We start from the raw sequence: 20,122 nt of genomic DNA, 5'->3' as shown, positions 1-20,122 counted from the left end.
GCAGCAGCCTTACTCCCCAGTTACTTTTGTGTTCATCATTGGGCATTCTCAGAAGAAAAGAGTTCTAGCACAGGAACTGGTAGGGCTCATTGGCAGAGCTTTAAACCAGCCTGGAAGGGGGAAGGGGACAAAGCCAGGCTGGCCAGTGATGAGTGATGGGATGGGGTGTCAGTACTTGGGGAAAGGAGCACCAACAGGATCCCTCAATCTGCCTCAGGAGGTGTTGGCTACAATGCACCACACCTGAAATGTGTCCCCACTAAAGCACCCAGCAAGAGGGACAAACAAGGGAATCCAGGCTTTGGCCCAGTCCAGGAGATTCGACATCTCTGGCAGAAGTGAAACCTGGTGGGATGGATCCTGTGCCTGGAGTGCCCTGTTGGATGGTTCCAGGCTCTTCAGGAGGAACAGGCAGGGCAGGAGAGGTGCAGGGATGGCACTCTATGGAATTGAAGGGGCAGAATGTATGGAGCTCACAGCTGCCAATGGCACAGCTGAGAGCCTCTGGGTAAGAATCCAGGGACAAACAAATAATGCAGATGCCATCGTGGGAGTCCACTACAGACCTCCTGGAGAGGACAAGGATGAATTATTCTTTGAGGAACTAAGGGACTCTTCCAAGTCAACTGCTCTTGTCCTTATGGGAGACTTCAACTTGCCAGAAATTAACTGGGAACATCACACAGCTGGTACAACCCAGGCCAGAAGATTCCTAAAAAACTGAATGAAAACTTTATGGAAGAGGCTTGGAAAGATGCCCTCCTTGGTCTACTCCTTGTCAACAGGAGTCTTGTGAGCAAGTGGAGATTGGAAGCCATTTTGGCCACAATGACCATGAAGAGATCAAGTTTAAAATCTCTGTTAACAGAAGGAAAAGTGCAAAAACCTCGACTCTGGACCTGAGGAGAGCAGACCTCAGACTACTCAGGGAATTAGTGAGTAAGATCCCTTGGAAAAAAGCTTTTGCAGGTGCTGCAGTCCATCAGTGCTGGTCACTTTTTAAACATCACCTCCTAAGGGCACAGGAGCAGGCAATTCCCAAATGTTAGAAGTCAAGAATACAAGGCAGATGGCCATCTTGGTTGAACAGGAATCTTCTCTTGAAAATTAGGCAAAAAAAAGGTGTATGCCCAGTGGAAGCAAGGTCAGGTGACATGGGAAAAACACAGAGCCACTGCTGGCCACTGTTGGGAGAAAATTCATGTGGCCAAAGTTTGTCTAGAGTTGAAGCCAGCCAGAACTGGGGGGGACAAGAAAAAGAGTTTTTTTCAAATATATTAAATGGCAACAGGCAGTGCCTTGAGGGGAAGCCATGTAAGAAGTGGCTGAGGTCACTTGGTCTGTTCAGCCTGGAGGAGACTGAGGGGACACCTCATGGCAATCTACAACTTCCTCACAAGGAGAAGAGGAGGGTCAGGCACTGATCTCTTCTCTGTGGTGACCAGTGACAGGACCTGAGGGAATGGCCTGAGGTTGTGTCAGGGAAGGTTTAGGTTGGATATTAGGAAAAGGTTCTTCCCCCAGAGGGTGGCTGGGCACTGGAACAGCTCCCCAGGGAAGTGGTCACAGCACCAAGCCTTACAGAGTTCAAGAAGGATTTGGACAAGGCTCTCAGGCACATGGCATGACTCCTGGGGATGGTTCTGTGCAGAGCCAGGAGTTGGATATGATGATCTTGATGGGTCCCTTCCAACTCGGCATATTCTGTCATTCTGTGATTCCATACTTCAGTTTTGATCCCTGAATTAAGGTCTGGTTTATTAGTAGTTATGTTATTTCTTTCACTTATATACCACCTATGAATATATTTATTGTCCTTTAAAATCCAAACTCCATTTTCATAGCTTCACATGCAAATATTAACTCGGCAAACAAATGCAAAAATATCTTCTTCTGTTTCAGTGTTGTAGAAGTACAAGAAGTATCACCGTCTGTTTCAGGAAGAAGCAGCAAAGAAAAATCAAGGTATGGTTCTCAGATTTACTAGTTGTCAATGTTGTGTTATTGCTGTAACACAAGAAATAGAAGTCTGAGAAAATAGTGACAGATAGTTTCTGAATGGAGTACAAATACCTAAACACAATGTTAAATATATTTTTGGAGTCTTTCTTTCATCTCCTATTTGCAGTAATATTCCTTTGTCTATCTTAGTGATTATTCTTCCTCTCTTCCCATGCTGTATTTGAAGAGCTCACACTTATTTGCTCTTTTTTTTTTCTTCTTTATCCCTTGGAAGCAGTGATAATACTGTTATTTTACAACTTAACAACCAAGACATGGGGAAATTACAGTAGAAGTTCCTTCTCAGTTTAGAACCTAAACCCATAAAATGTTCCTACACTGCCTACATGCCTCCTTATTTCTAGATTAAATCTCTTCCAGTGCAGTTGACAGATGACTAAAAGCTGAGAAGGGTGTGCTCAGAGCTGTCCTGATTTTTAGGCAACTAGCCTAAAAATGCTTCACTCTTGGAGCACTTGTCCTGATCCATACAATACACCAGGTACAGTGCTGCAATCTGTCTCTTCATACCAAGTAGATCAGAACCACTACTCTTGTAGTGGAAAATTAATTTCCTTCTTTTACAGAAAGAGGATTTGAGTCTGTCCCTCACACCTGCAGAGAGCTGACCACAAGATATTTGGGGTTTGGCAGTCTCTTTGTGGTTTGATGTAGCTGATCACTAATGATGAGGTGCAATGAACAGGGTGTTTTACTTGAGCTGTTCAGGTACTAAACTCTCCTCACTCTCACCAAGACCAGGCTTTTAGTCCTTGTCTAATATAAAATACTTGACCTGTAGTTTGTTTCTGTGGAAGGAAACGGAGCCATGGTCTCCCAACTGTCCTTCCTGTAAAACAGCAGCACAATCATGACCAGAACAGAGCCTTCTGCAGAAGGCAGGTGTGCATGCCTGATTCCAGGGGAATCCAAAAGCAGTCCAAATGGAGCCTCCTTGCCATCAGTGGAATGGTCTCTAGTCATTGATAGGAATGTGATACAACCTATAACTGCCCTTGGCTTTTCTGTTAGCTAACTTAGTGACTATTTAGCATGCTGGTTTCTGTGGGTCCCAGTCCTGACTTCCTAATTTTCCTTTCTTTATGGTAAAGGGAGCCTTGGCAATGGCTAAGGGCTGTGAGTTGTAGTCAGTGATGGAAATGCTGAGTGCTGCAGGTTTGGAGAAAAAGGAGAAATGGTGTGTCTGATGTAGGAGCTGATGTACTGTGTTTCCAATTTTTATTGTGGAGCTCATTCATGAACTGACACCCTACTGTCTGTACAGGTGTTTTATTGACAGAGATAATGGCTGATTTCTGATGCTGCTTGTATATTTCTGTGTATGATTGCATCTGCACTTGAGAAATAAAATGTGCAGTAAGAAAATCAAGACAAAACTGAAACCTGCTTTTGATGTCAATAATTCAGTGGTATCTCCAATAGAGGAAAATCAGAAGTTACTTGGACAATGGTGTTCACTCAGCAAAAGCAGCATTAGAGAAAAAGGCTAAAAGCATTATACTTTGAGTTATATTTGAATGTGTTTGAATTATATCAATTTGTTTGGAACAGACATGCAAATTACTGACAGATTATAGCTACTGACTGTGAATGTTTGAGGTTTGGGTTGAATGTTTGAATGTTTTTTGACTTAAATCAGGACCCAAATTGTCAGACTAGTCTATCCAAAAGTTATTGACTTACAAGGCAGACATTCCCAAATAACTGCTTGCAGTTATTTGGACTGCAAGCACTTCTGAAATTCAGTTTAAATAATTTCATAGTAGATGCCTGAAATGAATTGCATTGTGGAAAGTTCCTGTTTCAGGATGCACCAGAGTAGATACAGCAGCTTGAGTGCCTTAGGAGGCCTGTCCCAGCTTCTGCCCCCTCCCAGGTCCTCCTGCTGCCCCATGTGCCCTGCTCATGACCCACTGTGCCTCTGACAGTTTAGTCAAAGGGAGCAGAGGTAAGGGGAGATGCTGAGCCCCATTTATTTTTTCTCTGTGCCATTGGGGTGTTCCTTCACCTTGGAAGATGCTCTAGAGTCATAGGCCATTCTATATAGTCTCAGGAGCTGGGAGACCTGTTCTGACAAGATAATATATTTGTTTATTACAGTGTGTGATGAGGATACACTTGGATAGTTGCTTTCTAATGTAATTTATATCACTTACAGTGTAAATGACTGCTCTGTTTGCAACCACAACTCCTTTGAAAAACAAAAAATTTTCTTTAGGAAAAAATAAATACCTGACTCAATTTCCCATAGTAAACCTTGCAGGGGTGCAAGGACTCCTTTCTTCAAGTATGAAATAATTGCTTTTGAATGTCATGATCAAGTTCTATGATTTATAACCCCATTGTCATTCATTTTGAATCCATAATTCATACATCATTATTATTATTAATTTCTGAGATATATGGGAGTACTTGAAGGTCAGTAGCTGACTCCAAGTGTCAAACATGCTTAGACTTTTTCCTATGAATTTTTTCCTTTGATCATATGTTTCTGTTCATCATTATTTTGCAAAGTACTACTGAACACTGTTTAAAACCATTGTTTTGAAAAAGTGATACTACTTTATATAAACCATAGTTGAAAGCCAAGAGAAAGGGCAGTTGTAATTGTCTGCTGGAAATGTTTGAATTAGATGTGAGGAAGTGCCTAGTTGATAGTTTGACATATATTTTCATTGGCAGCAACATTTTTAATCAGGCAGTTTCATATCTGATATACACATTGACTGGGCTAAAAGATTGTATTTAATGTAGACTAATAAATGTGTATTTATTCCCTCCTATGTTTCAGTACTGCATTCAAGGAAACACTCCCCAATGCTAAGTTGTTCCTTTTTAGAAGAGAACCAGGGCATTTAAGCTACACAAAATGGGAAAGAACATAGGTGTCATGGCTGCTTTTGATGGTAGAATATTGTATTGGCTGCCTTTTTCCTCCAGCTGATGCTCTGGTGACCTGTTGGACTCTTGTACTAAAGTTGCAAAGAATCAGAAACAGCTTGGAGACTATTAAGTGCCATGAGCTCTCCTTTGCAATATTCCTCTGCTTTCACAGCAAGCAGTCTCATGACTAAGAAGACAGCTCTGAGAAATGAGAGTGATTTTTTTTTCTGATGTCACAATTCCCACTGGCAAGAGAATGGGAATTAAAAAAGAGGGCAAGAAAAAAGGGCAGTAGAAGTCTCTTGTAGAGGTTACTGGTTATTTTATAACAGTGAGCTGTAAGACAGCAGCTCCATAGTTCCTTATGAGATAAGGATTAGACAGATATGATGAACTGAAGAGTTGAGGAGTAAGACAGAGACAAGTGTGGACGACAACCTTAAATCAGCTGTTCCACCAAGGAGCACAATATAGTCATACCTGAGAGAAATAAGCAGCAGCAAAAAAACCCAACAAATCACTGTTCAAACCCATCTCTCTCAGGTGTTTTTTTCCTGAAAATTGGAAAGGAGGAGAATAAGTGTGATTCTAGAGTCATTTGAATAGGTAGGAATAGGAAACAAATTCTCCTCTAGCACTGTAATTTAATGGTGCACTTCTCATAGAGAAAAGAAAGTACCGGAAGGATAGAAGGGAAGAAGGCGGGGGGAGAAAGGGAAAATGACAGAGAAACAAGAATTGTAGCATTTGTAAATGTTACTCTCTTGAAAACCTCCTAAACTGGACACCAGAGAGTTGGGAGTAATTCAAGATTTTTAAACACAGTATTTTTAACCATAATGTATAAATGGATAAATTGATAAGTAGATAGCTATTTAATCTAGCATTATAAGGTTCTCTGGCTATAGTTAGATAGAGTCAAATTAGATAAAGAAAACTGTTTTTCTGCTTTATTCCAAGTGTAAGGGTAATTAATAACCAGAACAGTTTATTTAAGAGGGTGGTGAATTTTCTATAATTTTAAGATTAGATCTTAATTGGTTACCCTTCTAAAATAATGTGCTTTGTGACACCTATTTAAAGGGCTCTTTGTGAATATGGTAGATCTCCATAGGTTAAAGAAAAGTTTGCAAAGTATTCTGAAGACAAATTGCTTGAATTCAACTACTGATAATGATGTATGCCCTTTTGCTTTGTTCAATGCCTTCCATCTTAAGAGTGCTATTCATAGTATAAATTTTAAGAATAATTTGAAGAGCATGCAATAATGATAGTGTGTCTTGGAGCCATGTACTCTAGTGGTCCTTTATTTCTTTTTTTTCCTTTTCCTTTCAAGATCACCAGAAGTATTACAGATTTTAAAAAATGAGCTAGAACTGTAAAATGAAATAAAGAATTTTTGTTGTATTTCACAGTAAAAATTTTCAGGATCTGCACTGAAAAAAGACACAATGCTTACAAAACACTAGTTTCATGTGTTCCCACAAATGAAAGATCCTAAACTGTCTGATTGTATAGACCTTAATAATACCTCTGGTAAGATAATGGTTTTATAGTTGCTGCATAACTTGTGAAATGCACAGTATTTAATTTAAGCAGAACAGTAATTTCATTTATACTTCTGCTGGGTGCTTAAGATACCTGTTTAGGATCATAGTCATTTTTCAGATCCCGAGCATTAGGAAAATATGAAGCACGTGCCTTGAAAAAGAGTCAACAAAACCTCAGAATCATTGTAAAATCTTTCTCTGACAAGCCATGCTGTAGTTTGCATAATACTTGAAGTACAGAGGCTGTCTTTTGGAAAGTCCTGTCAAGATTTCAGTAGTACTTTTGATACCATTTTTTCCTTTATTTGAAGACCAGATTTTTATCAAGTAAAAAATCATTGGAGTTTGTGGTTTTTAGTTCATATCCATACAAAACTAAACCATAACTAAAAATATGCCCTATATCTATATAGTAGGTAAGTAAGTGTCTCCTCCTTTATATAATCCATACATGGGAAAGGCATATCAGAGCCATTAATTAAAAATAAAATGAGAATTGACAACAATGTCAATATGGAGCTAGTGACATTTGTTCCTAACCACCTCCTGTGGTCATGTTCCACAAGTGTTCTCTACAGCTTGGTAGATTTTGGATATTTGTTATCAAAATAAAAGATGCCTTCTACCTTCCACCTCTCCCTAGTCAAATTGTCTAAATGTCCTTTTGGAGAACTAATGTGTTTGAATTTGAACTTTAGAGAATACAGTATTCTAGATAAGTGTATCATTTTTTTTTCTGTAAGAAAAGGGAAAGGGAAAAAAGAGGAGGAAAAACCAAAAGAAGTTATTCGAGTTGCATCTACAATCCTGGAGGAAATAAAGCTAGAAAATTCCCATTGGGTACCACCACCTGACTTCATTTTAATGGATTACATTAATGATGCTTCCAAAACAATTCTACCAATAACTTCTACCCGGGAACAGGTTGTGGCTCTTGCACAGTGAGTACCAAATCGTATTTCCATAAGCTGAATTGGTAAAATAACTGTTTTCTTATCCAAAGTCAACTTTTTCAAAATAGTTATTTTCCCATGCTTAAGTGGAATCAAAATCAGCTTTGGCCCAGAATGCTGACATATTTAGATTTTAAGCTTCTTGTTTCTAATTTTGTTGCAATTAATTTAATATATTTTAAAATAAAGTATTACTTGCAACAAAAGACTATCAATTTCTCGTTTAAAAAAATATTCTCATAGACAATTTCAGGGTATTTTTCGCATTTATACATCTGTACTGATTCTTTCCAGTGAACACATGAGCTGCATATAGCACCTACATAATCAAGGAGCCCCAGAGCTCCAGGTTTTGCAAAGCCTAAAAACATGGTTAGAACCCAAACCCAATAGTCAAGATGGTTGCAAGTGACATGTATCATGTTTGTTCTCCTGCCATCTTTCCTGCCTGCTTGGTTTTGGAACCCCTTGGGACTACAACTCTGTGGTATTTTGTTTTCTATTGAGCCAAAAGCATAATGCAAGTTTTCTAACATAGCTTTTAAGTGCTCTTGTAATTAACATCCTGACGATTTAATAGTGCCAGAATATTGCAATAGTGCATGTACAGACTGTTGGTATCAATGTGTGATTCATTGGTTACACTGACTGCTCAGCCTGGGCACCAATCACTGTCACCTCCAAGCAGTGCATCTGTTTTCATCTTCTCCATAGTTTAACCTTTATATCTCAGCAGTTTCCAGGCTGCCTCCTGAATCTGGAGAGTTTGGCATCAGATCTCACTTACTTTCGCAAAATTTGTTACTTTTACTAACTCTCGTTTTTAATGAAGTCGTCTAATGTGATATGAGGAATGAATTTTCCATTGATTGCAGAATTTGACAGGACAGAAATTCATCCTTAACTATCCATCTGTGTATAAATCATGCTGCCTTCCTCAAGGTGGAATCCATAAAATTCTCTTATAGATCTGCTCTTCTAATACACCAGTGAAATACTTGCAGACACACACCCAGTGAAACAATCATGGGAAATTTAACTAGAATGTTTTCTGTGGGGATTTTTCTGTCTGTGTTCCATTTCAGGCACCTGCCTGAATAGCATGTGTTGAATAGGGAGTGGGGGAGAAGGCAGCTGCAGCATCCCTCAGCAGCCTGGCAGCCTGGCTGGAGTTCCTCCTGTGCTCATTGGGGATGAGGTCAGGCTAGATGAGGGACATGAGAAATGCTGGATGTGTCCTTTGGAACAAACAGAGCACACCTTTGTGTGGTGGTGAGCATTCTGGCTGGGCAGCATTGCTCTCTTTAATGAGGGCTGCCCGTGGGCACACACAGCACAAGGGGCTGCTGTGCTGACCCACACTTTGTCAGCTTCACCCAGTAATTCCCAGCTTCAAGATACCCTGTCTGACACACTTGGTGATAGTTCCCTGTGCCCATGCTATTGCAACCAATGCTTCCTCAACTCTGAATTTTGAAAAGTGAGGCCTCAGAGGTTGCCTTGCTTGTGCTGGGCAGAGGAACGTGTTTACTGCTTCTGCAGAGGAGGGGATGCAGGTTTTAGCTCCCTGTTGGAAGCAATGGCTTGTGATTTTCATGTCAGGTCTGCAACATCTTGTCCAGAGTGAGAGACCTCAATAACCCTTGTGCCTGTGGCTGAGACACTGAGGGGAACAAAGGTCTTTACACACAGTGACCTGCACAGGGGAGATGAAGGTGTGTGTGTCTATGGGGAGACTTACAAACCAGGGCTTGGTCCTGTGTGTGCACACTCCACCAAAAGATGTGGTTTTGGCAGAACTTGCACTGACAGTGAGTTCTGATCTGTTTCTGTTTCTGAGCCATTTGTTTAAATGGATAAATACCGCTCACCCGCAAAATATTGGCTTCAATATAAGAAAGCACACGTAGAAGATAAGTACCTTCAATGAATACAGCTGCTTTTCTATGTTGGGGTCATTACCTATGGCTTTATTTTTGTCATACATATTCTCATGCTTTTATTACTATTTCAAACAAATGATAGGTCTGGAGACTGTAATATGTAACTCACCTAATCTGTTACCTGTAAACATGACCATCAGCTTCTGTAATTACTTCTTCAGTAATTACAGTTATTGATGACCTTTTCTGATGACTTTGTGCCTATACTACAGCTCTCCAGAATCTCTGCTTTTGCACCTTGGTTTAGGTGACAAAATATGAATGACCTGAGTTATGGTTATCTGTATTAATCAGTAAGCATATTTAAAATACCAATTAATGAATTTTAAAAATAAATTAATTAAGCAAAAGTAGAAAAAGTATTACAGTCTTAAAGGTCATTCACTTCTTGCTTGTATACATTTTATTGTGCTACATTTTTGCAATAAATACAAGAGGAATTATAGATGTAATTGATCCCAGTATACATTTGAAACAGGTTTGTTGCAGACAGGATGGGTGGCCCTGTTGAAAAAGAGGAACTACATAATTTCTGCTGGGAACTTGACATGAGTGAAATAGAATTTGACCTGAAAAGCAACATTGTGCCTATTGGGAGAATCAAAAGAGGGACATTCTATCATAGAGCTTTACTTTTCAAGGTACATTATCATTTATTTTGCAACAGCACATATTGTTGTTAAATGGATAATCTAAACTAAAGTATATTTGCATCAGTTTGATACCTTATTTATATTCATGTAAAATCTTTTGTATACAGTTTCATAATTTTTCGACAGCAAAGTTGATTTCCCAGTGAATGAAAGCCAGCATCGCTTCTTTCTCTAAACATTCTTGTTGTCATTAAATTGTCTTAAGTGATATCAGCAGAATACTTGATAAATGGCAAAAAGCCAAAGTATTTGATTTGGAGTCAAAACATTTTACATTTTCTGTAAACTGCAAAATATTGAATTATGCAGCTTCCTTCTTTTTCCATGCTGCAAATGTAAACTTGTTGCGACAATTTTTTATTTGGTATCTATCCAGTATTCTGTGATAGTATATAACAGCTTCTATGTTCTAATTCCTTAGAAGAAACTGGGAAGTTTTATTTCTTCTTTCTTTGTATGAAGATGTACTGGTGCAGGTTATCTGTCCCATCCTTTTTCCTTGGCTGGATTTTTATTTTTCTTGAATGGAAAGAAACAGAGAATCAAACACATCAAGAAGGAAGAACCTAGGAAAGAGTACACAGGAGAAAGTGTACAACCCTAAATTTATGGTATCCATAGGGAGATAAAGTTTCCAACTTATTTTATGACATTCTGAGGCTGTGAATTAATTATACTCCACTGTCCTAAGAAACTTTTGTAGGGACAGGTCATCTCTCCTAAAGCCACAGCACTCTAAGCAATGGGTATCTGTCCATTTGTAACAAGTTAAAAATCTTCCAGGATTTCATTCCTTCACAGCAGATGTGTGTTGAAAAAGCAGTTTGGTAGCTGGAAAGCATTATAGGTCTGTCTGTGATAGTGCAACCCAGAGGAAGGGCAGGTGTTTCATCTAGCAGACACTTGCCTCGCATTTCATTGCTTCCCACATTTCCAGGGCTGAAAAGCAAGGAGTGTGCTTCAGAGTGAAGCAACAGTCATAAACTTACACTGATAAAAATGTTACCTTTTTACACTTAATATTTCATACTAGCTATATGTGTGCAGTGTGCCTACACCTCATTGCTTAAATAGACTTTAAAATGTTATTCAGAAGTAAAGTCTTCCAAGTAGACAAAAACCATTGCTGGGTACTACCATATCAGTGTTTGAAAAGAGTTAAAATTAATGTTTTTCATGCTGTGCATTGGAAATGTGAGAAATAACGTTTAAAAGCCTACACTTTCCACACAAAACCAACAATAAACGTTTGAAGTTTGGAACACTTGGGAAATTTATAAAGCATGTTTCAAGAAAGCTCTAGGCATTCAGGTGTTGGTTTTGTTTTTAAGCATCACTGGGCCTTGCTGTATATCACAGAAGCTACATGAATTAACTGCATTAACTACTTTTTCTTTCTTTTTTAGGTGATAGCAGACAGAATTGGCATTGGCTGTAGTTTAGTTCGTGGCAAGTATAACAGATGTTGGAATGAAGTTAAATTGCTTGAATACTCTCCCAAAGGGCTTCTGCTTCCTCCTCAAGAGTATGTTGTAGATGTAATGTTTGAACCAGGCTGTTTGCTAAAACAAGGAAGTGCAAAGGCTGATCAATACAAACGTATTTAATAATCTTGATGAATATCACCAAAATAAATATTTTAAATATGTTTGTAGTGCTGTATCCAACTATCAAAAAGAAGCATATCTGGCATGTTGTCTGAAATGTTTAATTAAATGTGGTTTTCATATCTAGCTTCAGTGCTTAGAAATTTTGTTAATTGTTTTGTAGTATTTGAAGACTAAGTTGCAAAACTACAGATTAAAATTTGGTAATCAATAATATTTGGTGTATGCTAACATTACAATGCCTATTAAATGGGTTAAATTCCAATACAGCATATTCTTTTTTTTTTAATTTTCCTTCAAATCCCATGCACACTTATAGGAATTTCATGTCCATAAAGCAAAAAAATGTGCCATCTGATGAAATTACAAGACACCTAAAAACAACTGGACAATTTTTGTGTGAAATAATCCAAGAATTGAGAACTAGAACTACAGTGACAGTATACTTTCAGCCTCCGTAGAAAAACATCCCATTTATATTTCTTAGAACTTGGCAGAATTAATATTTACAGATAATAGGATACTCTGGATGAAAGTATATACTGTTTGTCCTGGCACAGGAAAGACAGATGATTGATAAGTTAGTGCTTGTGATCTGTTTAAGTTCTTTATTTTTGACTTGAAGATAAAATGGACTCCGAGAAGGCAACAGTTTAAGACAGGGAATTTGTATTTCTTGCAGCCTTGGGTAAAGTGGTGCTGCTGAAGAGTGGTGGTGCTTTTAAGAGAGGTAAAACACTGGCTAGAACACTCTGGGAAACACTTCCTAGTGAAACTGTCAGGGATGTACTGGAGTATTTCAGAGAGCACCACTATCAATTGAGTTTACTGTGGAAAGCTGAGAGAATGTACTGTACAGCAGTTAGGCCAGTGCAGGCCTAATAGAACTGAATTTCAGAAGACCAGAACACCTACAACAAGGAATTTACTTCCTGCCTACCAAAAATGTGATTAAAAAAATTGGGGTCTGTATTCTTTTAGCTTTTTAATGTTTGTATAAGCAGTCACATGCCTTGACTGCTTTGGTTGAGGAGGAGGAAGTTTGTATCTGTTGTATTCATTACTGCTCATGAGCATGATCCCACCACTCCCTCTCCTTCCTCCTCTGACATGCAGCCTGATTTCCTGGTAGCCCTTAGGGGAACATTTTGTCTAAATTTATGTTGTAAATTTGCTTATATGACCTCATGTTCATTTTTTTTACCTTATGTTCAGCAGTCCTCTAGACATCAGAATGAAAAAGAAATCTGGAAACAAAATGCAGGATGTGCTGGCAGAACTGAGAGAAAGGTGAGGATGTGTTTCTTATCATTGCTATGTAGCAGGTAGGAGACTGATGGAAGGTCATATGCTCTCACTGACAGGTATGATTGGGTATAGAAACCCACAACTTTGAAAGTCCAGTAAATTGAAGTAAAATAAGAATTAATTTCCTGATAGCTATCATTTTGTATAGTTTTCTTACATTGGAATTTCATTATTTTGTATTGGAACCATAATGTTAAAGTATGACTTACTGTGTTTGAGGAGGTCTTGAAAAGAAAGCAATTTTTGTTGTTTCTAATAAAAATCAATATTTAAAAAAACAGACAAAATGCAGTTTTTCAAAATAAAAATTGGGAAATTTTTAGACCTATAAGCTCACTTTACATAAAATAATTATCTAAATAAATAAAACCAAATACTATACCCTGCATTGCATAATGCAGAATTTGATGATCCAGAAATGTAGGATCCAAAAATGTTTTATGTCTTTCACAGTTTTGAACTTTGTACTGAGTTCTGTCACTTCAAAATTGTAATGCACCTGGCTGTCAGAATTAAGATCTAGATAGAATATAAACACTTCAATCTAAAATGGTTACTTTGAAAACTGTACTTTATTTGTCAAGTACGTCAAGAAATGCCACACTTTTTTATTTGATGCTAATCAGGGACCTGTAATTGTGTCCATGGCCTGGTGAAGAATCCCCCACCTTTGATAAGAGCAGCTCAGCTCACACTCATTCCAGAACTGAATCAGAAAACAAAATGTTTAAAGATTTCTACAGGGCTCAGCTGGGTGAGTATTCCCAGGACATACCCAGCACACACCATTTGGCTTGGGCTGTGCCTGAGGGAATTGATTGCCTACCTTCATTTAAGGAGCAGATGGGGAAGGGCTCGTATTTCCTTTTACATAATAGTTCACTGGACAGATCAGTCACACAGAAAGGAGTCAGGCTTGATGCCTTCCTAAGCACAAACAAAACAGTCTGCAGCTACCTCATTGCAGGATCTGTTCTGGCCACTAAGCACTCTGCATCCCTTTTTAAAGATCTGCTGTCATGCAGAAAAGAGTGCAGGATTAATAGACTACAGAAACAGAAAAGTTGAGCAACCTCTTCAACTTAATATTTGGGAGTAGCAATTAGGCTTTTCCTTTGGGAAAAAAATAGTCTGGGTCTCCAGTACCCATTTCCAGAAATGTTCTTATATTTTTCTGCCTAGACATGTAAATATCTACTGTAAAATGTAGAAACTGTATCCTACCTAGAACAAGATCCTCTTAATTAGGTGCTATCCTGCAAGGTGAAAAGCTGTCTTAAGTAATGAGACAAGGTTCATTCCTCCAGAGCTGTAACCACCAGGCAATGACACAGAAATGGCCTCTGGCCAGCAGCTGTGCAGAATGAAAACCAAATGAGATGTGCTCAGCTTCTTGAAAGAGAGGGCATGTAGATGGTTATCCCAGGACAGTGATGAGGACTGAAGATCCTGATTTGAATGAGGCACCCCCAAGTCATTCTCACTGTTGTGTCTGTGCTTCTGAGAGAAGCTGGCATGAAGACTCTTTCCTCCTGTTCATGGAAACTGCCCAGCTTAGTATTGGCTGTGCAGAAATGATGAAGTGCCCTGCTCAGCTTCCTGCATGGTCTCTTCCAAGGCATCTGCAAGTGACACACCACACATGCACACACATACACACCCCACTGCCCCCACTACTCATTAAAAAGAATTTTAGTTTTGATTTGGCTTTGAAAAGCACAATGCTTAATATATAGCACATCTGCATATCAAGAAATATGAATCTGGACTGTGTTAATAAAAGGTCAGGTATGATTCCTACCTGTCTGATGAATGTGAGTCAGTAAAGCAGCAGACCAAAATGATGGTGGTATCAATGGGATTGCAACTTCCTGTAGAGGTTTTGGTATGAGAGAGTCTAATGCTTTGGCCCTGCAAACCTCTGCTTTTGCTTGTTCTGTGTGTCTGGGATCATTGTGGCTAAGGGAGTAATTCCAGTCTCTGCAGATGAGTTTTTGGCTGAGGCCTGTTTCTGAGGGGTGCTTCTGGTAATCACCTCACTGCAGAAGTGGACTCTGCTTCCCCCAGCAGATGCCAAGGCAGTACAGATTGCTGGCAGCAGCAGTACCAGCTCTTCCATGCTTCTCTGCTATTGCCCTTGATCCTGAGCAGTAGGAACACTGAGGGTAACTTACACTTGTTTTATCTTTATGCTAGCAGGGAACAATTGCAGTGTAATTTATAGCTTTGGGACATTTCAAATGGTTTCTGATTACCCACTACTAAACTAGAACGTTGGCTTGACATCCCTCCCTCAAACTGTGCACTCCCATGCTTGTAGAAATTGAAATTAACTCTTCCTCCAGGAAATCTCTGTTGCTGATTAACTCTGAGTCCTGAGAAGAATCCAGAGCTCTCAGAACAAAATGCATATTTATTTTCAGATGCAAGAGGAACTTTTTTCTGTTACTTTTCTCACTAAACTTGTCTTCAGGGAAAAACAAGTCTTTTATTAAGAAACGTGGGCTTTGAATGGTGACATACTATTTCATTTACAGCTTCTTTGCATGGATCTGCACCTCTTCTACTACATGATACATTTATCTGTAAATCCAGCTCATTATCAACACAGAGTGTCAGAATGGAAACTGCAGAGGCAGTAGACCTTTACTGGCCAGTATGTCAACTTAGTTAACACAGAAAAGTGCATTAAAGCATTATATCATAGCTGCCTTGCTGGTTTATACAAGGGTCTTCCTCCCAACAACTGTTTGGCACTACCTATTTTCCTTCAGAAGACTGAAAAAAAAAATCCCTATATAATTAAAAGCCCAAACACATCACCACAAAGTAGAAGAAAGCATAAGAAGAAAGCATGGACAGACAGACTCAAGCCAGGAGTCTGTCCTTGAAAGTAACCTATCTCCAAAAATAGTCAGTATGGAGAAGGTAAAAAGCATGGTTCAAATACATTTCTGCATTTCCAGAGTACTCTGCTGGTTCAGCACTTCACAGCTGAGGAGATTTCTGTGTGTCTAGGGCTTTAATAACACGTTTACACAGAGATGAAAACACATAGCACAGATACACCTCTAAAACTACCCACTGGCACATCCAATACACAAACCCTCTAACTCTACAGCTGTGCCATGGGACAGTTCTCCAGAACTGCTACTACAGCAGACCTTTGCAGATAAATTAACAGCTCTTTAGCCCTCTTAATAAGCTTATTATTTTTCTATTATACAAACACTATCTCTGACACTGAAAGATATCAGAAATAGTGGAATAACTTTATCTGTCCTTTCTTGTCCACTGTCAGCCAGGCAGAATTTAGAATTCACGTAAAGGTAGAGTATGCACAGGAATGAGCAAAACACAGCTGGAGAGACATACAAGAGAGAGACATAACCCTAACCCTAACCCTAACCCATATACACACATATGTGTCTCTGACCTATAAAATGTTATTTGTAGGACATGGATGAAATTGGAGTATTGGAGATACAATGAGCTAGTAAAAACTTTCCTTTCATGAAGAATGAGCTTATTTGCATGGTAATGAACCAGCTGGTTCTTCCAGGTCATTGATGTTTCACTGATATGCTAAGACACCATCTCTGGAAACCTTGTACAAAGCATAATTGAAGAAGTTCTTAGTTGAAGTTGGATAGATGTTGGGGGAAATACAGCAAGATGAGAAGAACAATTGTATCAGAGTAGGCAGCAGATCCTGTTACTCATGCAGCCCTTTGCCCAGGCTACACCCACCTACTCCAATGCTGTCCACAACCAGCTCCCCTCATGCTGGTCCTACCTGCCAAGTGAGCACAGCAGACCCTGTCTTCCAGCAGACCAAATGCTTGGGCTCCACAGGATCTCTTTGCTTATTTTAGAATAAGAGACAAAAAAAGCTTTTCAGCAAGTGCTGTCCGCTGCTGGTTTTCCCTCCCTCATCCATGCTGCATAAAAATAACAAAACTCTCCCTAGGCTCCATGGTGGGTAACATCTTTTTTTTCGTGGTGCTGGTGTTGTGCAAGTTTGCTGTAAAAACATGGTGACAAGTTCTTGTGAAGCAGAAACTGCTTCAAAGTCGCTTCATTCTTTTGTTGCAAGAAAGGTTGAGCTAGCCACCCAACCAGAGACCTCAGTGCCTGCTGCTCCCACAGCTTGCAGTCTTGCTTTTCTCCATTTCTTTGTTGCTTTCTCTTACTATTTCCAGGAGACATCCCTAGATTGTCTTACTGTGTCTGATACTCATCTCTTGTGTTTTCTCATCTACATCCTGTTGTGGTTTAACATCAGCCATCAGCCCCACACAGCCTCTCATGCACTCCACCTCCTGTAACTGGGGGGAGAGAATCAGAAAATTCAGTTTAATAGGTAAAACAAAAGCTGAACATGCAAGCAAAACAACCCTAGGAATTCATCACCACTTCCCATGGCCAGGCAGGAATTCAGCCATCCCCAAGAGAACAGGGCTCCATCACGTGTTAGCAGTGACTCAGCAAGACAAACAGAATCACAGAACCAATTGGGTTGGAACAGACCTTTGAGATCTCTGAGTCCAACCTTTGACCAGACACCACCAAGCCAGTTAGACCATGGTTCTAAGTACCATGTCCAGTCTTTTCTAAACACATACAGGGAGTGGACCTCCACCAACACCATAAAGGACATCACCCTGAATGTCCTCCCCCTTCCTTCCTCTCCCCCCTGTTTTATGCATGGAGCATGATGCTATGTGCTATGGAATATGCCTCTGGTCACTTGGGGTCAGCGTCCTGGCTCTGTCCCCTCACAGGTTCTTGTGCAACCCCAGCCCACTCACAGATGGAGTAAGGAGCAGAAAAGGCCTTAGCGCTGTGTAAGGGCTGCTCAGCAGTAACAAACACATCCCCATGTTATCAACAATGTCTCCAGGACAAAACGAAAACACAGCCCCATACCAGCTACTGTGAAATAAATTAACTCTATCCCATTCAAAATCAGCACACCTTTTTCTACAGATCAGCTGTTCTTCCTAGTTATAAGAAGGATTTGAACAAAAACCCCCACACCATAGCATGTTTTTAATTCCTTTTGAGTAGGAGCTTCTCTGAACAATATGCTTTTAGTGACACAGTCTGAAAGAAGATTCCTTAAAGGCCAGGTGTCAAAAAGATTTTAAAGAGTCAAAAGGCTTTTCAAAATGTCAAGTCATTAGTTTTAATTGGCATTAGGGAACATATTATGAAAGACTGGAGGTCTGCTCGGTGTCCCAAGATATAAGAGATGTTGGTAATGATACCTAATTTCCAAAGTTGGAGAATTCTCTGACAAATGGGCACTCTTAAGACACAGTTTATCCATGGTAGATCATACAGAAGAATCACATGCTGTGAGTGCCAGTTTCTTTTCATTACACTGTTTTTTCTGCAGACTTCTAATGTAAGTGGGTTTAATCCGAGATTCACCTGCTATTAATGAGAGCTGCATTACCAAAGAGAGACCTAGTGACTAAAGGCTGGCTCCTAGGTATAAGTATGTGCAAAAAAAGCCAGGGACTATAAGCCCAAATATTGGGCTATTCAGGTACTAAATTTCTTCAGGAACTCCCAATGACAAGACAGCATCAGGAACTGACAGGGACTTGGACTTTGCAGCACTGGGCCAAATTTAATGTTGGTCCTAAGTAAGCTCCCTGCAGTTTCCACAAGGCAAGAGCTGTGTGGCATATGGTACAGGTCTAAAACACAAATAATGTGAAATGCAGGGTGAGCTCAGGAAGCAAGGATCCATATGCCAAGGATCACACTGGTCCAATGCTCAGGGTGCCTTCTCCTGAGCAAAACCTCTGGTTGGAATTCTGGAGTTATTTACACAGGGATTACTCTGTAGCATTTTTTACCATGGGATAGAGAAGGGAAGGGAGTCACAGAATCCTAGAATGGGTTGAGTTGGGAGGGCTCTTAAAGATCATCTCATTCCAACTCCCATAGTGGGCAGAGACACCTTCCACTGGACCAAGCTGTCCCAAGCACCATCCAACCTGACCTTGAACACTTCTAGGCATGGGACATCCACAGCTTCTCAGGGGAACGTGTTCCAGTGCCTCATCCAGGGGCTGCCACGGATTCAGTGCATTGTTGCCTCTTGCTGTGAATTTGCTGACCACAGAAATTCAGTAGTAGAGAGTAGCACAGGTTTCAGTCAGGTCAGTGCTCAGTTTTGATACTGAAACACTGCTGGACATTAGGTATGGTGGGGAGGTATCTTTGCTTGGCACTCAGAAATTAAAGCAGTTCACTATAAATGGGTTAGCAATACCTGGTTTATCAGAATTTTTTCTTGCTAGATGAATGGCAGTATGGTGTAGAAACAAGAGGTCCATGTGAAACCTAGAGCCTGCTCTGATCCTTTCTACCCTCTTCCTACATAGCAGATATGGACAAAAACTTTTACCACTGACTCAGTACACTGTGCCTTTTCAAAAGCTCCTCACCTAAGGTTCCCACATAAATAGGTTGTCCCCACAGATCTGGACAGATTTTATATCACATAAAGCTGGAGAAGTTTTTGCTCAGTTCAGAGTTGCTCAGATAGGTCCTGGAAAAGAAACCCCAACTCCTGTTCCAGTGTGAGCAGTGTGTGCTGGGCCAGATTGCCACCAGGCACTTCATTTTCGTGAAGTGGAAAACCAGCTCAAGCCTTGAGAACAGAATGCTAGTTTTTCCAACAAAAATAAATCTTTGGGGGCTCACCTAAGAGAGAAGGAAAGGAAGATTCATTGCTTCACTTACATGAATCCCAAACTTAAAAATAGATCTAAGATGAATGAGTGGGAATAAAACTTGTTCTAGTGAGCCTCATTCCTCAGTAATTCCCATTTGCTGGGAAAAAGGCAAACTCTTATCAGGGAAGTCACTCTAGGAAGAGAAGCATTTTCCTAATCAGAGTGTGAAGCATGCTCTACTCTTAAATCATTTATATTTTACTTTTTTATGATGCAATCATGACTTAGCTTTTTCTGTTTTTGTAATGAGAGAATAGAACAGATGGTCAGGGCTTATTTCAGGGTGATAAATCCATTAAGATAACCTACAGAAAGTTGCTGCTGTGACAGTTGCTGCCAAATAAGTGTTCATTCCATTTTTTGTTCAGGCCTTGGGTATTGTGTGGAAGAACCATCTCAGTTCTTCACTACCATGGGATAAAAGGGATAAGAAATCACACACAAATTT

The 20,122-nt window shown here is 39.8% G+C and overlaps 1 protein-coding gene and 1 long non-coding RNA gene across 3 annotated transcripts in view; one reads left to right on the top strand and one right to left on the bottom strand.

Annotated features, from left to right (window-relative positions):
• Positions 1 to 20,122, bottom strand: part of LOC118701965 (uncharacterized) — a 42,636-nt gene that overhangs the window by 18,511 nt on the left and 4,003 nt on the right. The gene's annotated exons all lie outside the window — the stretch shown is intronic.
• ARMC3 (armadillo repeat containing 3) overlaps positions 1 to 20,122 on the top strand; it is a 73,874-nt gene that overhangs the window by 50,077 nt on the left and 3,675 nt on the right. Inside the window, exons 16-20 of one of the 2 annotated variants that reach the window (XM_036406957.2) lie at positions 1,903 to 1,965; positions 7,199 to 7,396; positions 9,830 to 9,992; positions 11,411 to 11,529; positions 12,827 to 12,901. In XM_036406957.2, coding sequence (XP_036262850.2) covers positions 1,903 to 1,965; positions 7,199 to 7,396; positions 9,830 to 9,992; positions 11,411 to 11,529; positions 12,827 to 12,901 — 618 coding nt within the window. Of the gene's footprint in view, positions 1 to 1,902; positions 1,966 to 7,198; positions 7,397 to 9,829; positions 9,993 to 11,410; positions 11,530 to 12,826; positions 12,902 to 20,122 lie in introns of those variants that run through there. The other variant, XM_036406959.1, reaches the window with a different exon arrangement.

This window comes from Molothrus ater, chromosome 1 (assembly GCF_012460135.2).
Source record: "Molothrus ater isolate BHLD 08-10-18 breed brown headed cowbird chromosome 1, BPBGC_Mater_1.1, whole genome shotgun sequence".
NCBI lineage: Eukaryota > Metazoa > Chordata > Aves > Passeriformes > Icteridae > Molothrus > Molothrus ater.
This window is presented reverse-complemented; position numbering and strand designations above follow the sequence as displayed.